The sequence below is a fragment of the Lipotes vexillifer genome, unplaced genomic scaffold (assembly GCF_000442215.2).
Source record: "Lipotes vexillifer unplaced genomic scaffold, Lipotes_vexillifer_v1.1 scaffold234, whole genome shotgun sequence".
Classification (NCBI taxonomy): domain Eukaryota; kingdom Metazoa; phylum Chordata; class Mammalia; order Artiodactyla; family Lipotidae; genus Lipotes; species Lipotes vexillifer.
In genome coordinates this window covers 1,525,714-1,544,173 of record NW_006782612.1, presented here as the reverse complement: position 1 = coordinate 1,544,173, position 18,460 = coordinate 1,525,714, and the positions used below count along the sequence as shown (strand labels likewise).

General features: G+C 42.4%; 1 protein-coding gene across 1 annotated transcript in view; it reads right to left on the bottom strand.

Moving 5' to 3' along the window:
• Positions 1-18,460, bottom strand: part of LAMB4 (laminin subunit beta 4) — a 114,488-nt gene that overhangs the window by 24,047 nt on the left and 71,981 nt on the right. Inside the window, 7 exon segments of the mRNA XM_007455346.1 lie at positions 2,306-2,466; positions 6,232-6,607; positions 12,325-12,445; positions 17,068-17,288; positions 18,138-18,160; positions 18,162-18,273; positions 18,276-18,361. Coding sequence (XP_007455408.1) covers positions 2,306-2,466; positions 6,232-6,607; positions 12,325-12,445; positions 17,068-17,288; positions 18,138-18,160; positions 18,162-18,273; positions 18,276-18,361 — 1,100 coding nt within the window.

Sequence of the window (18,460 nt, the reverse complement as noted above, 5' to 3'; positions counted from 1 at the left end):
TCATAGATATACATGTAATAGCTACAGAGCACTGAGGCTTAAGTTTGCAGACATGGGTTTGAATGCTGGCTTCTCCCTTTACTGTCTGGGTATGGCCTTGAGCAAATCTGTTAAGTCTCTTAGATTGTGTTTCCTTATCTGTAAACTGATGATGATAATTTGTGGAGATTAAGTAAGATAATATAAAGACCCTCTGTGAAGTGTTCCCCAAATGTAAAGTATTAATTTTGACCACCCATATGAATCTAATATGATGAAACAACTAAGTTCACCTCACTGTATAGAGCAGGAGTTGACAGTCATTCTACAAAAGGCCAGAGAATAAATGTTTTAGGCTTACCTGCCATCACACTGCTGTCACAACTACTCAACACTGCCACTGTAGACTGACAGTAGCCACAGACACCACATAAATAAATAGGTGAGGTGGTGGTCTCCTAGTGAAACTTCATTTACAAAAACAGGCTGTGGGTAGGACTTGCGGGCAGACTGTAGTTTACTGACCTCTGATGTTGAGGCTGATGACAACAGCTAACGTGCCGAGTGCTTTCTATACGCCTGGCCTTCTCATCAGTTGTCATCCTTGATCTCCACAAAACACTGTCAGGCGGTTAGCACGACCACCACCAATTTACCAGTGAGAAAAGGGGGCTCTGATGACAGCAAGGTCTCACTGATAGTATGATGTGAAGCCAGGATTTGAAGCCAGGTAGTTTGACTCTAGAACCTGTGTTCTTAAACACTTCTCTGTATTTTCCATATTGTAATGAAAACACAAATTCCTGAAAGTAATGGGGGATGTTTTAATGTAAATGAGAGTATCTTAGGGCTTTAAACTGTTCTAGGAACCAAAGGCCCAGGGTTCTGCTCTTTGCTCTTATGTAGTCATAATCCAGGCATGACAACCACACTTTATCTTTTCAACATTCCCGGTTTTTACACTAACGGACTCACTATATCGTGATTTTCATTTATCATGAACCGCCTACCCCCGCCCCCCGCCATCTCACACACACGCAAACGAACAAAAAGTCATGTTTCTATTGCTTGGAATGATTTTCTGCCTTGATTTATCTGGCAAATTTATCTTTATTCTGAGAGGCCTTTTCTAATAGACCCAGGAAGAACTCCGTTTTCTCTACTCTGTTCCCGAAGCAGCTTGAAAATGTTCTGTTAGAGTCTTTTCATTGTTTGGGGATTGTTTATACGTCTGTCTTCCCCGCACAAGACTGGGATGACTTAAGGGCGAGACTTACTGCCCATCTCTGCTGCTCAGCAGTTTCAGGCATCGAGAAAAAGCCCAGTAATTGCTGTTGGACTGCAAGTTTGAGAGAATCAGCATGGGGCAGTTTTGCTCTCTTCTACCTGGCCTGGGTGACTGCTGACGGATTTTCAGTTCTTTCAGTGGGCACCTTCTTCCAGATTAGGAATCGGAACAAATTCCTTACTCTTTATGTAGCATTTATTGAGCATCATCAACAGTGATTTCATCAAATTTAGGCCTTCCTTTAGGGTCATAATTGCCATCTATTGTTTGCTCTTTTAGCTCAAGATCAGATGACAAACAGGACCATAGACATAGGATGAGGAAAAGCAGACAATGTTTTTCCCTTATACCGCTCAACTAGATGGGTTTGGTGTGAATAAGTTTGGTGCTGCCTCTCCTGGTACTAACAAGCTGTCTGTCCATTTCCAAACAGAACAAGGATCTCACGGGAGATGAGCAGATGAGCTAATTCAAGTTTTGCTTTAGAGTTCCATTTCTCCTCCAAGTTGATTTTGGCTTTGGCATAATTCCCATTCATTTTTAAGAATTATGCAATATGAATTAGAGGCTTCTAGTATGTTACGTGTCTCCAAATTCCTACAAAGTTCTTATGAGAAATTGTCTAGGTCCCTTTTGCCTCATATTCCTTTGCATTTATGGTTGCTGGAAATGGAGTGGCTTATACTCAGGAAGGCAAGAAACATGTCTCTCTCACTTCCTTATGGCCATAATAGAATTTCCAAGCTGCTGATTAAACGAGATCCTAGCATGGTTTGGCATCACAATACTTGGGTTTCAGTATTTGTTTAGTATCGCAGATTGTTAGCGTTATTTTGTGCAAATGCTATCCAGCTCTGCAATGTTTTAAAAAGTTGAAATATTCATGCACAAATAATACCTTTAATGGGTGTGTTTTCATGTTCTAAAGTGCTCAGGTGCTGTGGCAATAAGCACAGGGAGATTCACTAATGGAATGCACTATGGATTTTATCAACTCCTGTCCAGAAACAGACATTTGAGGTGCATTTTCTCTCTTACCCATGATGCTTGCATTACGGGCACGGGAGTGCAAATCAATTTCTTCTTGAAGATCTTCAAGTAAGAGGTTCACTTTATTCCTCGTTCTTCCTCTTCTTTCTTTCAGATCTTGAAATTCATACACTGTTTTCCTCTGCTCACTTAGTTGAATGATTTCTTTCCTATAGGAGAAAATGAGAGTAAATGTAGCTAAGCTTGTATTACATTCGACAGATTGGTGAAAAAAACACAAGTAAAGAAATTGCCCTCGGACTTCCCTTGGTGGCGCAATGGTTAAGAATCCGCCTCCCAACGCAGGGGACACTGGTTCGATCCTTGGTCTGGGAAGATCCCACATGCCACAGAGCAACTAAGCCTGTGCACCACGACTACTGAGCCCATGCACCACAACTACTGAGCCCACGTGCCACAACTGCTGAAGCCCTCACGCCTAGAGCCCGTACTCCGCAACAAGAGAAGCCACCGCAATGAGAAGCCCACGCACCACACCAGAGTAGCCACTGCTCGCCACAACTAGAAAAAGCCCACACGCAGCAACAAAGACCCAACACAGCCAAAAAATAAAATAAATGAAAAATAAATAAATAAAATTAAGTAATAATAAAAAAAGACTGCCCTCATTATTAGGTATCCTCATACTTAGGATGGATTCTCCCCCCCCAGATTTTCATTTGACAGTTTATGATTGTTTATGGCTTATCTCTTTCTTGTTAATTCCGCTTCCTAAAGTATTTCAGCACTCATTTCAAATGGTTTCGTAGCATAAAGGTTTTTGAATCTTTCAATTTCAGCTGTTTATACTCTGTCTCCCTTTACTTTGGTTTTCAAAAACACGTATTCAGACGTGGTTCATTTAAATCAGTCTAAGGGAGCCAACCTATATTAGGCTTTTAACAGAATCCCTCACACAGCCAAGGATAAAAATCAGTACCTCATTTAGAATAAATCTGCTTCCAGCAAGGTTCCTTTTACTCTTACTTCTGTGCAGTGTCTTAAGCTTTGAATTTCCACAAGTGACAGGTTTCCTTGCTGGCGAGTGTACATTTGGGTGTGCTCTTTCTACATCACTTTTGATGGTGCCACCTTTCTCCCACTTCAGTTGGCTGGGTTCAGCAAACACAGTTGGTTCAGGTGAATAATTAGAATATCCCTCATGAAGGGGAACTTGGGTACAAATCTTGAAGAGTACAGTTCAGGGAAGCTACAATACAAATTTATGGGACTAATTTATCTTGGTATGACTGCAAAGTATTAACCAATGCTTTCTAGCATTTTCTGCTCTCACTCTCCCTTCTAATCTACAGACTCTTCCTTCAAGCTCCAACTGTCAGCACTGTAATTCTTCTGGCTAATAACAGTAATTACTACTATTATAGCTGGTACTCTTAAAGCATTTACTACATGCCGGACACATGCAGAGTGGCTTGTCTTGAGTGATTCTCACAAGAATCCCATGAAATAGAGACTTTAATCCCATGAAATAGAGACTTTAACCCAGGCTTCAGGCCTGGCCCCGGGACTCCTGCTCCTCTTGCTTTCTTCTCTCTGGTTCTGCTCGGGGCTCTTACAGTATCTCTACCTACAGCATCTACTGTGAATTGGCTCCTTCTGTTCTCAGTTCCACTTCATCCGCCATGTCCTATAACCACAAACCAGTGGTCCATGAGCCAAAACCCAGATGAACAAACTGAAGCATGGAGAAGTTAATTCTGAGGCCACAGAGCAGTAGGTGGATTTGAACCACAGTAGTTTGACTTCTCAATCTATGCTTACAATATCTTGGTTTCTCTGTCCTCCCCTTCCCCTTTGATTTGTAATTTACCCAACAAACATTTATTACTTAACTAAACCAGGCCTGGAGAAAGGTAAAGAGAAGGCAGCTTTGCCCAGAGGAGTCCCTCAGTGAGGCAATGGCTGAGTCAAAAAGACGTGGGAAGATGCAGGAGGAAACACATCCTCTCTCGGGAGGTCAGGGAAGGCTTCAGTGAGGGGGCGGTGTCTGGGTGCTTGTTATAGAGGAATAGGAGTTTAGCAGGTGGAACAAGACGGGGCAGGCTTTCCTCACGGCTTCAGGCCTGGCCCTGGGACTCCTGCTCCTCTTGCTTTCTTCTCTCTGGTTCTGCTCGGGGCTCTTACAGTATCTCTACCTACAGCATCTACTGTGAATTGGCTCCTTCTGCTTTCTCAGTTCCACTTCATCCGCCATGTCCTATAACCACAAACCAGTGGTCCATGAGCCAAAACTCATTCTCAGACAAGTTTCTTTGGCCTCTACAGTGCTTTTTGAAAGCACTACTGGATTAGCTGCCTCTACTTTAAAGTGGGGACACTTCCATAAAAATCTGGATGTCTGACATTTTTTAAAAAATGAGAAGATCTGGGAACCCGGGGCCACAGTCTTTACCAGGGCATAGAAGTGCCTGTCCTCACCTGCCAACTTGACTTGGCTATGTGACATCTCTGGGCCCTATAGCTTCATTTATGATGCAGGTGGCCCTTCCTCTGAACTATCCAGGTGAATTGTATCATCTTCCTTGTGTAACTTTTAAGCAGTTGCCATATACTTCAGGATTTTTTGTCTGGTGATAACGAATGGCCTTATATTTATGCTTGTGGGTTTCTGTATGTTTGTTTGTTTGTTTTTGGCTGCTTTGGGTCTTCGTTGCTGCACTCAGGCTTTCTCTAGATGTGGCGAGCCGGGTCTACCTTTTGTTGCAGTGCGCGGGCTTCTCATTGCAGTGGCTTTTCTTGTTGCAGAGCACAGGCCCTGGCTGCGCAGGCTTCAGTAGTTGCAGCATGTGGGTTCAGTAATCACGGTGCATGCGCTTCAGTAGTTGTGGCTTGTGGGCTCTAGAGCACAGGCTCAGTAGTTGTGGCACACGGGCTTAGTTGCTCCACGGCATGTGGGATCTTCCCGGACCAGGGCTTGAACACGTGTCCCCTGCATTGGCACGTGGATTCTTAACCACTGCACCACCAGGGAAGCCCTGACAGGCGGATTCTTAATGACTGCACCACCAGGGAAGTCCCTACGCTTGTGTTTTATGTAACATAAAACTCTGCAGCTTCAACTATTCTTTAATCCAGGAGCTTTTCTGGGGGAGGAGGGATATTTTTCTATACAACTATAATCTTTTTGGCTTCTTAGTAGACTGTGTACTCCTAGAGGGGTGGAAACTATACCCAGCTCATCCTCGTTTTGCCCAGAGTAGGTCAGCAAACTTCTTCTTTAAAGAGCCAGAGAGTAAATATTTTAGGCCTTGGGGGCACCATAGTGGCCCTGTTGCAATCCCTCAACTCTGTCACTGTAGAGAGAAAGCAGCCACAGAGGATGTAAATAATGGGTGTGGCTGTGTTCCAATAAAACTTTATTTACAAAAAAATGTGACGGGTCGGATACTGCCTGTGGGCTACGGTTTCCTGACTCCTGGTCCAGAGCAACCAACATAATCTCTAGAAATATTTGATGAATGAAAAGAAGGACTCAATAATATATAATAAAAATGATATTGCATTTTGAAAGAATTACTGTACTCATTATATGACTTCACAGTAATGTGTGGGCTTATAAACAACTGAAGAATTTGGGAACATTTAGCAAATTTCCCTGAGAGCATGGTCAAAAAAAATATTTTGTATTAGAAACTTCCCCACTTCCAATTTTGTCTTTCAGCTCTGCTGGGTTTGGGTTTCTCAATTAGCCTCCTGATTGCCTTTTTGTTACAATCAATGACATCTCGCAAAATCATGCCATTCTAACTAGGTAAGAAAGAGACAATGATGATTCCCAGCCTGGTTATTAATGGAACAATGATTACTTCCCTAACATCAACAAAGGTTCATTTCTAAGTTGAAGGCTGCTAAAGCTCACAGGACTTAAGGTAAATCAGGAACTTGGCGATCTATTACTTGCACACTAACCTTACGGAACAGAGTCATGATGATCCTTGACTTTTAAGAATTCCCCAGATGAGAAAACAGGATGTCTCCAAATCCTTTCTATTTCAGACATGTTCTCTCTGAGGCCTTTGAAGTCGGCCTCACAGACAGGCAGGGTCTCTCTTTTATCTTCCATGTTAGCAGCCAGCCTAATTAACCCTTGCACCGCTTTGGAGAGGGAGGAAATGGTGTGGTCCCGTTGATCAAAGCACAAGTGACACCGAAGACAAGCAGGGAATTTCTGGCCGTAACCCTGGGCGCAGCGATCACATCGTGGGCCGCTAACACCCTGTCAGCAGTGGCACGTGCCCGTGTCCTGGTCACAGATGTGCTTCTGGGAATCTTTCCTGTTGCAGTCACATGCTGAAAAGGATGGGAGAAGGAGCGGAGAGTGTCAGTCACCTGGCCTTTGGCCCATGACCAGCTCAAGAATAAAGTCCTCCCCTCTCCCCTGAGAATTTCCCAACTCCCATTTCTAAGGTGAATGTTAAAAAGCAGGATAATTTCAGAGATCTGGGCAATGGCCATTGAAACAGAGCATACCTCGTTTCATTCCACTGACCAATCAGCTCTCGGTTTTTTTGTTTTCTGTTTTTGGACACTCCACTGTGGCTTGCGGGATTAGTTCCCCGACCAGGAATCAAACCCGTCCCCACTGCAGTGGAAGCGTGGAGTCCTAACCACTGGACAGCCAGGGAATCCCTAGCTCTTGTTTTTTATATGGACATTATTAGGTGTCACTTTTACTGCAGGTGTGAGTTGTTCCCATCTGGTTTCTTTACCTATGTGAGTGAAGAATATGGATCTGATGGATGACACACTCGTGACGGCTGCTACTGCCCCCACCCCCACCCCAGGGTGGTTCAGGCGTGTCACAGACTCTCTAAGAAGGCCCATGATCACGCTTTTTCTTGGTGAAACCCAGCCTGGGTGTACTGTCTTCCATTACATAAGGAAAAGTGTTCTGTTATCAAAAAAGGGGTGGGTGGGTGGATCGCTCTTTGGTATTTACCCAAAGGAGTTCAAAACATGCCCACATAAAAACCTGCACACGGGTGTTTTTAGCAACTTTATTCATAACTGCCAACTTAGAAGTAACCAAAATGTCTATCAGTAGGTGAATGGATAAAGAAACCATGGTATATCCAGACAACTGAATATTATTCAGCACTAAAAAGAAATGAGTGTTGAGCCATAAAAAGACATGGACGAAGCTTAAATGCTTTTACTACTAAGTGAAAGAAGCCAATCTGAAAAGGCTACATGTTGCAGGATTCCTTTTCACATTCTGAAAAGGCAAAACTATGGAGACAATAAAAATATCAGTTGTTGCCAGGGGTTGGGTGGTGGGTAAGGATGAATAGGCAAAGCACAGAGGATTTTTAGGGCAGTGGAAACACTCTGCATGATACTATAATTATGGATACATGTCATTATTCATTTGTCTAAACCCATAGAATGGACACCACCAAGTGTCAACCCTAATGTAATATGAACTTTGGTGATTATGATGTATCAATATAGGTTCATGAATTGTAACAAGTGTACCACTCTTCTGGGGATGTTGATGACGGGGGAGGCCATGGTGGGGTCTGGGGGTATATGGGAAATATCTGTATCTTCCTCTCAATTTTGCTGTGAACCTAAAATTGCACTTAAAAAAAGTCTTTTAAAAAACAGAGAACATTAAATTCATTTTGTCTTAACTAAAAAAAAAAAAAAAAAAATCCTGATACTACATGCACTTCAAATGAATAGGTGTTTGATTAAGCCTGAGGATGAAGGATGGGGAAAGCTACTGAAGTTACAGCAATTTCCAAAAGGTGAGGGAATCACTAACCTATGCCACTGGCTTGACTACAAGGAACGAGTGATTTAAACACGCATTTGGCCAGCTTGAGTGAAAATAATGCCAATTAGAAATAAAAACTGATTAACACACTCGGCTCCTCCAATAGACATCACCTGTCTGGCACATTCCCTTTGGTCCAAAGGCCTCTGCAGAAACCCCTGGGGGACCTCTGTGCGCTTCACCAGCTGGAGGCCAAGGCTCCCCCTTATTACCTGCTCGTCCCCAGGAGCACTCGTGGGATCTGTGGCCCGAGTGGACTGTTTGCAAAGTTTCCTCTGTGAAAGATGAAAACATTTTTATAAAGTAAGATTATTAAAATACTAGAGGGGCACAGGAATAGAGGCTCTCTAAATAAGACAGTTTTTCTAAGAGCCAACATTTCTCCCTGTTTTTTTGTTTCTGTTTTTGTGGTACGCGGGCCTCTCACTGCTGTGGCCTCTCCCATCGCGGAGCACAGGCTCCGGAGGCCCAGGCTCAGCGGCCATGGCTCACGGGCCCAGCCGCTCTGCGGCATGTTGGATCCTCCCGGACCGGGGCACGAACCCGTGTCCCCTGCATCGGCAGGTGGACTCTCAACCACTGCACCACCAGGGAAGCCCTCTCCCTGGTTTTTAAAGTAGCAATTCCATTTGGAAAACTGAGTATTTGAATGGGGAAAAAAACCAAAGGCATTTTTTTTTAAAGCCACAAAAGCACATTTATAAAGGAACGGAGAGGAGGAAAGAGTTACCATATGTGGCTACATTGAGGTGACCACAATCATAAATCCATCACATCTGACACTTCTTCGGATTGACTTCTTTTGGAAACTGATTTCAAACAGAGATTCAAAGATCCCTCCTCCTAGAACCAGCCCAGATTCTAAATCTGCACTGTCCGATAGGGTAGCTACCAACCACATGTGCTATTTAAACATAAATGGATTAAATGAAATAAACAATTGTTTTGCTCACATGCACTAGCCACAATGCAAGTGCTCAGTGGCTACATATGGCTGGTGGCCCCCGAACTGGACAGTACAGATGTAGAATGTTTCCATCTCGGCAGAAAGTATCTGAACAGCCCTCTTCTAAATCCTGTAACTATTGCTGAGGCATGGAATGAAAGACACTAGAACACAAACTCCATAGGTTGGGGACCTTGACTTATTTGTTCACTACCTAGAGTACCCAGTAGACACATTGTGAATATTTTTAAATAAATAAGTGAATCTGTGATGGACCCCAAGTTATGAGAGCCACATTGAAAAAACATCCACTCTGCTGACTTCCTATGATCCATCTCCCAGCATGTACCTTAATCTAAAGTAGCTACTTTTGTCAGCATGTTTCCAAATAGCAGAAAATTGGCTACAAGTTATGATCTCAGAAATCTGTTCCATTTTAATGACTTTGAGGAATTTCAATATAGGCTAACATTCAATATAGTGTAAAGTTTTAATATAAGAGAAAAAAATTTATAGGGCTAAAACATTTCTTTTCAAAACTAGGATTAAAGTTTGTGGACTTTCAAATATAAGACATGACACCACAGAACTCCTAGAAAAGAACATAGGCAAAACATTCTCTGACATAAATCATACCAACATTGTCTTAGGTCAGCCTCCCAAGGCAATAGAAATAAAAGCAAAAATAAACAAATGGGACCTAATCAAACTTACAAGCTTTTGCACAGCAAAAGAAACCATACAAAAAATGAAAAGACAACCTACAGACTGGGAGAAAATATCTGCAAATGATTTGATGGACAAGGGCTTCATTTCCAAAATACACAAACATCTCATACAACTCAATAACAAAAAACCCAAACAATCCAATAAAAAAACAGGCATATATATATATATACAATGCCAAATGTAAAATAGATAGCTAGTGGGAAGCAGCCACATAGTACAGGGAGGTCAGCTCGGTGCATTGTGACCACCTAAAGGGGTGGGATAGGGAGGGTGGGAGCAAGACGCAAGAGGGAGGAGATATGGGGATATATGTATATGTAGAGCTGATTCACTTTGTTATTAAGCAGAAACTAACACACCATTGTAAACCAATTATACTCCAATAAAGATGTTAAAAAAATATATATATATATTAGGATTGGGAAAAAAATAAAGAAAATGCATAGATTTTTATGCATTTCTTGGAGCATTTTCATCAAATAAATTCTTGTGAAGGAAAAAAAAAAGAAAATGGGCAAAAGACCTAAATGGACATTTCTCCAAAGAAGACATACAGATGGCCAACAGGCACATGAAAAGATGCTTAACATTGCTAATAGGCTAACATTCAATATAGTGTAAAGTTTTAATATAAGAGAAAAAAATTTATAGGGCTAAAACATTTCTTTTCAAAACTAGGATTAAAGTTTGTGGACTTTCAAATATAAGACATGACACCACAGAACTCCTAGAAAAGAACATAGGCAAAACATTCTCTGACATAAATCATACCAACATTGTCTTAGGTCAGCCTCCCAAGGCAATAGAAATAAAAGCAAAAATAAACAAATGGGACCTAATCAAACTTACAAGCTTTTGCACAGCAAAAGAAACCATACAAAAAATGAAAAGACAACCTACAGACTGGGAGAAAATATCTGCAAATGATTTGATGGACAAGGGCTTCATTTCCAAAATACACAAACATCTCATACAACTCAATAACAAAAAACCCAAACAATCCAATAAAAAAACAGGCATATATATATATATACAATGCCAAATGTAAAATAGATAGCTAGTGGGAAGCAGCCACATAGTACAGGGAGGTCAGCTCGGTGCATTGTGACCACCTAAAGGGGTGGGATAGGGAGGGTGGGAGCAAGACGCAAGAGGGAGGAGATATGGGGATATATGTATATGTAGAGCTGATTCACTTTGTTATTAAGCAGAAACTAACACACCATTGTAAACCAATTATACTCCAATAAAGATGTTAAAAAAATATATATATATATTAGGATTGGGAAAAAAATAAAGAAAATGCATAGATTTTTATGCATTTCTTGGAGCATTTTCATCAAATAAATTCTTGTGAAGGAAAAAAAAAAGAAAATGGGCAAAAGACCTAAATGGACATTTCTCCAAAGAAGACATACAGATGGCCAACAGGCACATGAAAAGATGCTCAACATTGCTAATTATTAGAGAAACACAAATCAAAACTACAATGAGGTATCACCTCACACCGGTCAGAATGGCCATCATTAAAAAGTCTACAAATAACAAATGCTGGAGAGGGTGTGGAAAAAAGGGAACCCTCCTACACTGTTGGTGGGAATGTAAGTTGGTGCAGCCACTGTGGAAAACAGTATGGAGGTTCCTCAAAAAACAGAAAGTAGAGTTGCCATATGATCCAGCAATCCCACTCCTGGGCATATATCCAGACAAAACTATAATTCAAAAAAGAGGGGACTTCCCTGGCAGTCCAGTGGTTAAGACTTTGCCTTCCAATGCAGGGGGTGAGGGTTCGATCCCTGGTCAGGGAGCTAAGATCCCACAGGCCTCGGGGCCAAAAATCCAAAACATAAAGCAGAAGCAATATTGTAAAAAATTCAATAAAGATTTTAAAAATGGTCCACATCAAAAAAATCTTTAAAAACAAAAAAACACAAAGATACACGCACCCTTATGTTCACAGCAGCACTATTCACAATAGCCAAGACACTGAAACAGCCTAAATGTCCATCGACAGATGAATGGATAAACAAGATATAGTGTATATATACAATGGAACACTACCAGCCATAAAAGAGAATGAAATAATGCCATCTGCAGTAAAATGGGTGGACCTAGAGATTATCATACTATGTGAAGTAAGTCAGAAAGACAAATACCATATGATATCACTTACATGTGGAATCTAAAATATGACACAAATGAACTTATCTACAAAAGAGACTCACAGACGTAGAGAACAGACTTGTGACTGCCAAGGGGGAGGAGGGTGGGGAGGGATGGATTGGGAGTTTGGGATTAGCAATTGCAAACTATTATATATAGGATGGATAAACAACAAGGTCCTACTGCATAGCAACAGGGAACTATATTCAATATCCTGTAACAGATCATAATGGAAAAGAAAAAAAAACTAATTGGTTACACAGTTTTCATTTTATTAATATTTTGTGGAAAATTTATTTTAAACTTTGTGATTTTTCGACCAAATAAAGGACTTTAAAACTCAGTTGGTTCATAGCAAGCCCGTGGTAGGACCAGGCTGACTGTACTCACGTTTTCAGAATTACCAATACTCATGAATGCATTGCCCCAGGGGATCCCCATAATAATTTTCCTCACACTCACTGCAGCGTTTCCCATCAGAGCCTAATCTACACGGACACTGGCCTGTAAGCTCAGTCATGGGTGAGAAACTGACAAGCTCTATGATCTAAAAACATAATGCATTTTAATACAAAACAGCTTTCCCTCCAGTGATTTAGAACATACAGCTGTGCAAAGGCAGAGGCAGGAGGATTCCCGCAGCCAGCAACCACCCCCTACAGCACCAAGGATCAGAAGTTAATGTTTTTTGGCTGAGGGCTCTGGACTATACCGCCTGCTTCCAGCTGTTCAGGGACAGGTGGCCCCAAATCAGGAAACAGCCACAGATGCAAATGAAAACGAAACACATAATGGGAAATAGGCCACATTCACTCCCAGGTTCTGGGAGTTCTCCCCTAACAGAGGCAGACCCAAGACCTGGACTTAACCTCCATCAATTAATTTGGCAAATAATGTTTCCATTATGAAATGTAAATTGGAGTTTCTCTGAATCCGGCTAATGTTTTTCTCCACAAAACATTTTTTGTAAATGAAGCTTAATCATCCAATGACAGTTATTTAACTGTGTTTTGGGGAGAGGGCCGAACTTTCCTGCATCCTCCCTACTGCACTTTTTTTTTTTTTTTTTTGGCTTCGCTGCTTGCGGGATCTTAGTTCCCCGACCAGGGAGGGAACGAACCCGTGCCCCCTGCAGTGTGGGAATGCGGAGTCCTAACCACTGGATTACCAGGGAATTCCCCCAACTGGATTCTTGTAAAGCTTTTCTGAACACCAAGGAGACTGGAAAACTAACAGGAGAAAAATATAAAATCAAATCACTATTGCTGTGGTCCTAGCTTATAGCTGACCAAAGCTGCTTACCCAACAACAACTCCAGGAGTAGCTGGATTCATAAAGTGACTATAACTTAGTCTACTAAGCTTCTACCCATTTTTGGAGTAACCACTGGCTTCTACTCAAATACAAGGAGTTATGGGAGCTTGCTGCCATATTGTCTTCGTTGGGCAATGCTGTCTTACATTGATGCACAATCTGCTCCTTGTAACTTGTTCCCCTTGTTCTGAGTCCAGTATAAGGAAATTGCACAAAACAGGCAGCCTCCCTCTTCCCACTTACAGTCCATCTCCCAACTAGAGGTGACCATCCTCAACTTGCATATGCTTCATTTCGTTAAGCCAACCACCCCTAAGACTTCATCACAAAATACATGATTCTATCCATTATCCTTGTTCTCTTCCTTTGGACACATACTAGATTGTCAATACAACGTTTAAAATATGATACTCAGAAATGAGAACAATGTTCCTGGAAGCCATCTGGCCACATAGAAGACAACAGGACAACGGCCGCCCTAGAGCTGGGCACGGCACACCCAATCCCCTCTTTGGCGGCCCAGCCACACCACTGGCTCACTTGAAGCATGCAACCAAAATCCCCCAGATGTTTCCTCACAAGCTAGTGCCAACTTATTACTCCCACCCTGTATTTATGCAATGGATTTTAAAAAAACCCAATTGCAAAACTTTATTTTTAACCCATGGACACGTCATCTTCTTGTTGCCAGCCAACAAGAGAGGCTGTTAAAATATCTTGTCTCTTGTCTTGATCACATTAACTTATAACTTTATAATATCTGCAAATTTGATAAGCATGTTTCCCCAACTCCATCTAAACTGTTGATGAAAATACTGGACAGCACATTTGGATCTCTCTGTGAGAATGCACTAGGGACCACCTACTTGCTGACATAGAGACATTTATCAGTAGTTGTTTAAACAGCTGGAAATCTAAATGTCCACATGTCTCTTCTATACTCCAATGAAAGTGTTTCCTGATTGTAAAGAGCAAACTTTCCCAAGGAATCCCCTATGGACCAGATGACCCCAAATACCCTTGTCATAAGGGGGTCTTTGGTTAAACCAACACCATTTGCTTTTCAGCTTTGTAGATTTCCCTTAGCCTCCATGACTGAACTGTTGTCTCTGTCAAGTCCTGCTACAAATATGCTTCCCCAAAGGTCTAAGAAGTATGCCAGACAGTGATGTCATGAGCATTAGGAGCTCCTCATGATTGAGGAAGCCATGCAGTGTGTAGAGATGTACCAATTTGTTCCATGGTTGGTGGCTGCAGGTGTGAGGAGTGACGAGGAGCATATAAACGAGCCACGGTCCTCTAGTGCCCAGATCTTGGTTTCTAATACCATTCACCAATAAAAGGAACCAGCCCTCCTTAAAGAAATGGCTGGTTCTAGGATGGGGCAGGAAATACACAAGGTGAGCGTAGAGCATCTTGCAGTGCAGAAAGTAAGGAAGTACTTAAAAACAAACAAACAAAAAATATGTCAAATGCACACAGAAGCCAACTGAAAGAGCTCCCCATGACCAAAGCTGGAAAAACGTGAATAACAAAATTAAGCAGCGCTGGATTATAACTCAAAACATAGTACAAATATCCTGAGCCCACTGATATTAAAAAATGATTGAGGGACTTCCCTGGTGGCGCAGTGGTTAAGAATCCGCCTGCCAATGCAGGGGACACGGGTTCGATCCCTGGTCCAGGAAGATCCCACATGCCGTGGAGCAACTAAGCCCACGTGCCACAACTACTGAGCCCCTGCGCCACAACTACCAAGCCCCTGAGCCACAACTTCCAAAGCCCACACGCCTAGAGCCCGAGCTCCACAGCAAGAGAAGCCACTGCAAAAAGAAGCCCACGCACCACAAAGAAGAGGAGCCACCACTCACGGCAACTAGAGAAAGCCCACGTGCAGCAATGAAGACCCAAAGCAGCCAAAAATAAATAAGTTCATTTAAAAAAATGATTGAAGAAATGGGGGACAACAAAACTCCAGTGCAGAAGAATTCCAAATAATTTATGGAGATACTCTGCCCTCAAAGAGACAGAGCATAACTGTCCATTCCTTAAATGTGGACTGTGTTTAGTGACTTCCCCCCAAGGAGTACAGTATGAGAAGGAGAAGGGTTGCTTTACAGTAGAGAAATGACACACACTGCTTCAGCCAGGTGGTCAAGATTCAGGTCAACAGTGATCAGTCGTGTAAATGGTACACGACCTTGATGTGATGTGATGAGAATAGTGCTTTACCTCTATGGTCTTCTTCTCAAAACCCATCATCCAAGTCTCATCATGAGGAAAACATCAAATAAATTTGAGCTGAGGGACCATTTACAAAATACTCCTCAAAACTGTTAAGGTCATCAAAAATAAGGAAAGTCTAAAAAACTGTCACAACCAAGAGGAACTTGAGGAATCACGATGACTAAATGTAATGTGGCGTACTGGATGAGGTCTTGGAACAGAAAAAGGATATTAGGTAAAAAAAAACTAAGGACATCTGAATAAATTATGGACATTAGTTAATGTATCAACACTGGTTCATTAAGGACAAATGTTCCACACTAATGTAAACATGAATAACAGAGGAAACTGGGTGTGGGGTACCTCTTCTCTATGTTCACAACTTTTCTGTAAACCTAAGTCTATTCTAATATAAACATTTATGAAGGGAAAAAGGGCTATTGTGTGCATTTGTGTGGGTACGGGTTGGAGCAGGGAGGGTTGGAGAGAGAAAAGAAAAAGAGAAGGGAAAACACATTCAACATGTAAGAACTACCTTCAAAAATCTACTTGTACAGGGCTTCCCTGGTGGCGCAGTGGTTTAGAGTCCGCCTGCCGATGCAGGGGACGCGGGTTCGTGCCCCGGTCCGGGAAGATCCCACATGCCGCGGAGAGGCTGGGCCCGTGAGCCATGGCCGCTGAGCCTGCGCGTCCGGAGCCTGTGCTCCGCAACGGGAGAGGCCACAAGAGTGAGAGGCCCGCGTACCGCAAAAAAAAAAAAAAAAAAAAGAAAAAAAGTTTACTTGTACAAAATTTGGCCTTTGAATAAGTTGAACAGTGGAGCTGAAATTGGAGGTGAGCCATACTTATTAGTCAGGAAGAGTCCAGCTTCTGAAATGAGCATTTTGATTCCAGTTAAACCCTAATCCCTGTATTGTGGATTGGACTCTAAAATTTCTGGTCATTGTTTCACCCTTCTTCCTGCATCTCTACTAATGTAAAAGTGTTTCAAAGAATACATTTATCAAACCAAAAAAAGCCTAATAATGACATTGTTTTCTCCATAAATAATGTTAATATTCTTTTAAAAAAATTTCATGCTCATTGTTTTATTGACTGAAAATCACATGTGCAGTTAAGTAGTGTTAACTGTATATTAAACAATAAAGATTTGCTCCTAGGCTGCATTCTTTAGAAACAATTGCTGCTGGTCTGGTAACTATAAGATAAATAAGATAAATTAAATAAGAAGACATCTTATTTAACCATATGTAAAGCAATTGGTGAGCTGCAGGGAATGACAGCTTGATTTTTTTTTAATGGAATTATGGATTCTGAAGGAATCCATTAACTTTCATTCTGATTCATAATCAATTCCGATTAATGATGGATTTCTAGGGGCTTGCCTATGCTTATACATATGAAACAGTGAAAGAGAGGGTGGTCTGTGTTTCATTCCTTGATAAATGCAGACTCTATCCCCATGTAAGTCCAATCCTATCTAAAAACACTGATTAACAACAGTATGTAAAGAAAACATTCTTTACATATTTAGAAAGCATGTCTCCCCATCACATCTCACTTTGACACCACAGGAAACTGAAAGTCTCTTGCTTGGTCACAGTGTCTACTGAGTGAGGTCCAGGGCTCACAATCACATGGCTGACATCCTCCGCCAGGGATGACATTCCAGCATCCATCGGCACAATGGTCACAGGCCTGGCCTGTGACGTTGGACATACAAGGGCATGTGCCAGTGTCAGGGTCACAGAGGCAAGCTCCTCCACCAGGGGGACACTCAGAGGGACTCAAGCGGGAAGGATGACAGGAACACCCTGGGAGCACAGAGCCGTCGATGGGGGGTAAATCCGTGATAACGCTGGCATCAACAGCCCCTGCAAACAACTTTCTGGCGTGGAGGCATCGTTTCTTTAAAAGGCTCAAGAAAGAAACATCTTACAACAGAACAAGGAATCTAAGTAGGCTGAGCCCATTCAGCTGGTTTTGATCCCCCCAAAATGCAATTTCCTATGGTTCTACCTACTACTACATTCCAAGAGCTCACAATTAGGATAAATGAAAGTCTCACTTTTTCCTCACGCCACTCACCAAAGTTCCACTTATGTCAACAATCCAGAAACAAATTGACTTGGGTGAACTGAAATAATTAAAATATCTCCTAAAAATGAGGAGTATATTTCTCTTCTTTCTTTATCATGGAATTAAACCCTTGTCCTCTTCTATATCAGTGATTCTCCTATTTATACATTAAAGTCACTTGATGAGCCGGTTACAAGGCAGATTCCTGGGCCTGGCTCCCAGAGATTCAATTCTGTGGGTCTGAGGCACAGCCCAGGAATCTGCATATTGATACCCCCCCACCCCCAGGCGGCTCTGGTACAGTGCATGGTAGTCCACACTCTGAGAAACAAGGCTCCGAATCCACTAAGGCACGTGTTGAAGAAAACAGTCACAAAAGGCAAACTAATAACACCAGTGAGTACTCTGCAGCTGCATGTGCACTGCACCTGTTTCTGCTGCTGAGTTCAGGACATCAGCCCATCACCCCGTGGGCACTGGCACTACTGACCTAAGTAAGTACGGGAGTTGCCACCACAGTCACGGGCTGCCACATCCTGCCCCCCCGCCCCACCCCCGCCCCCCAGGGAGCTTTGCAGACTTCCTCCTACAGGTCTGATTGAGGGTCAAAGTAACCTGGCCTGCAGAGCTGGCAGCTGGGGCCTTGAGTGTTGTGCAGACGTTTAAGGCCCTCCCCCGTGACTGGGCTGCAGGACTCTGGATCAGTTACATCAATGTGCTGTTGCAGGCACAAGGTCCGCAGGGTGCTCCTGAAATTCTTGGATTTCCATAGAAACCAGCAGAGCATTCTCCACACTGCACACCAGAAAGAAGGGGAGAGGAAAAGGGAACGAGATGAGGTATGTATATGTGTGTGTGTGTGTGTGTGTGTGTGTGTGTGTGTGTGTGTGTGTGTGTGTGTGTGCGC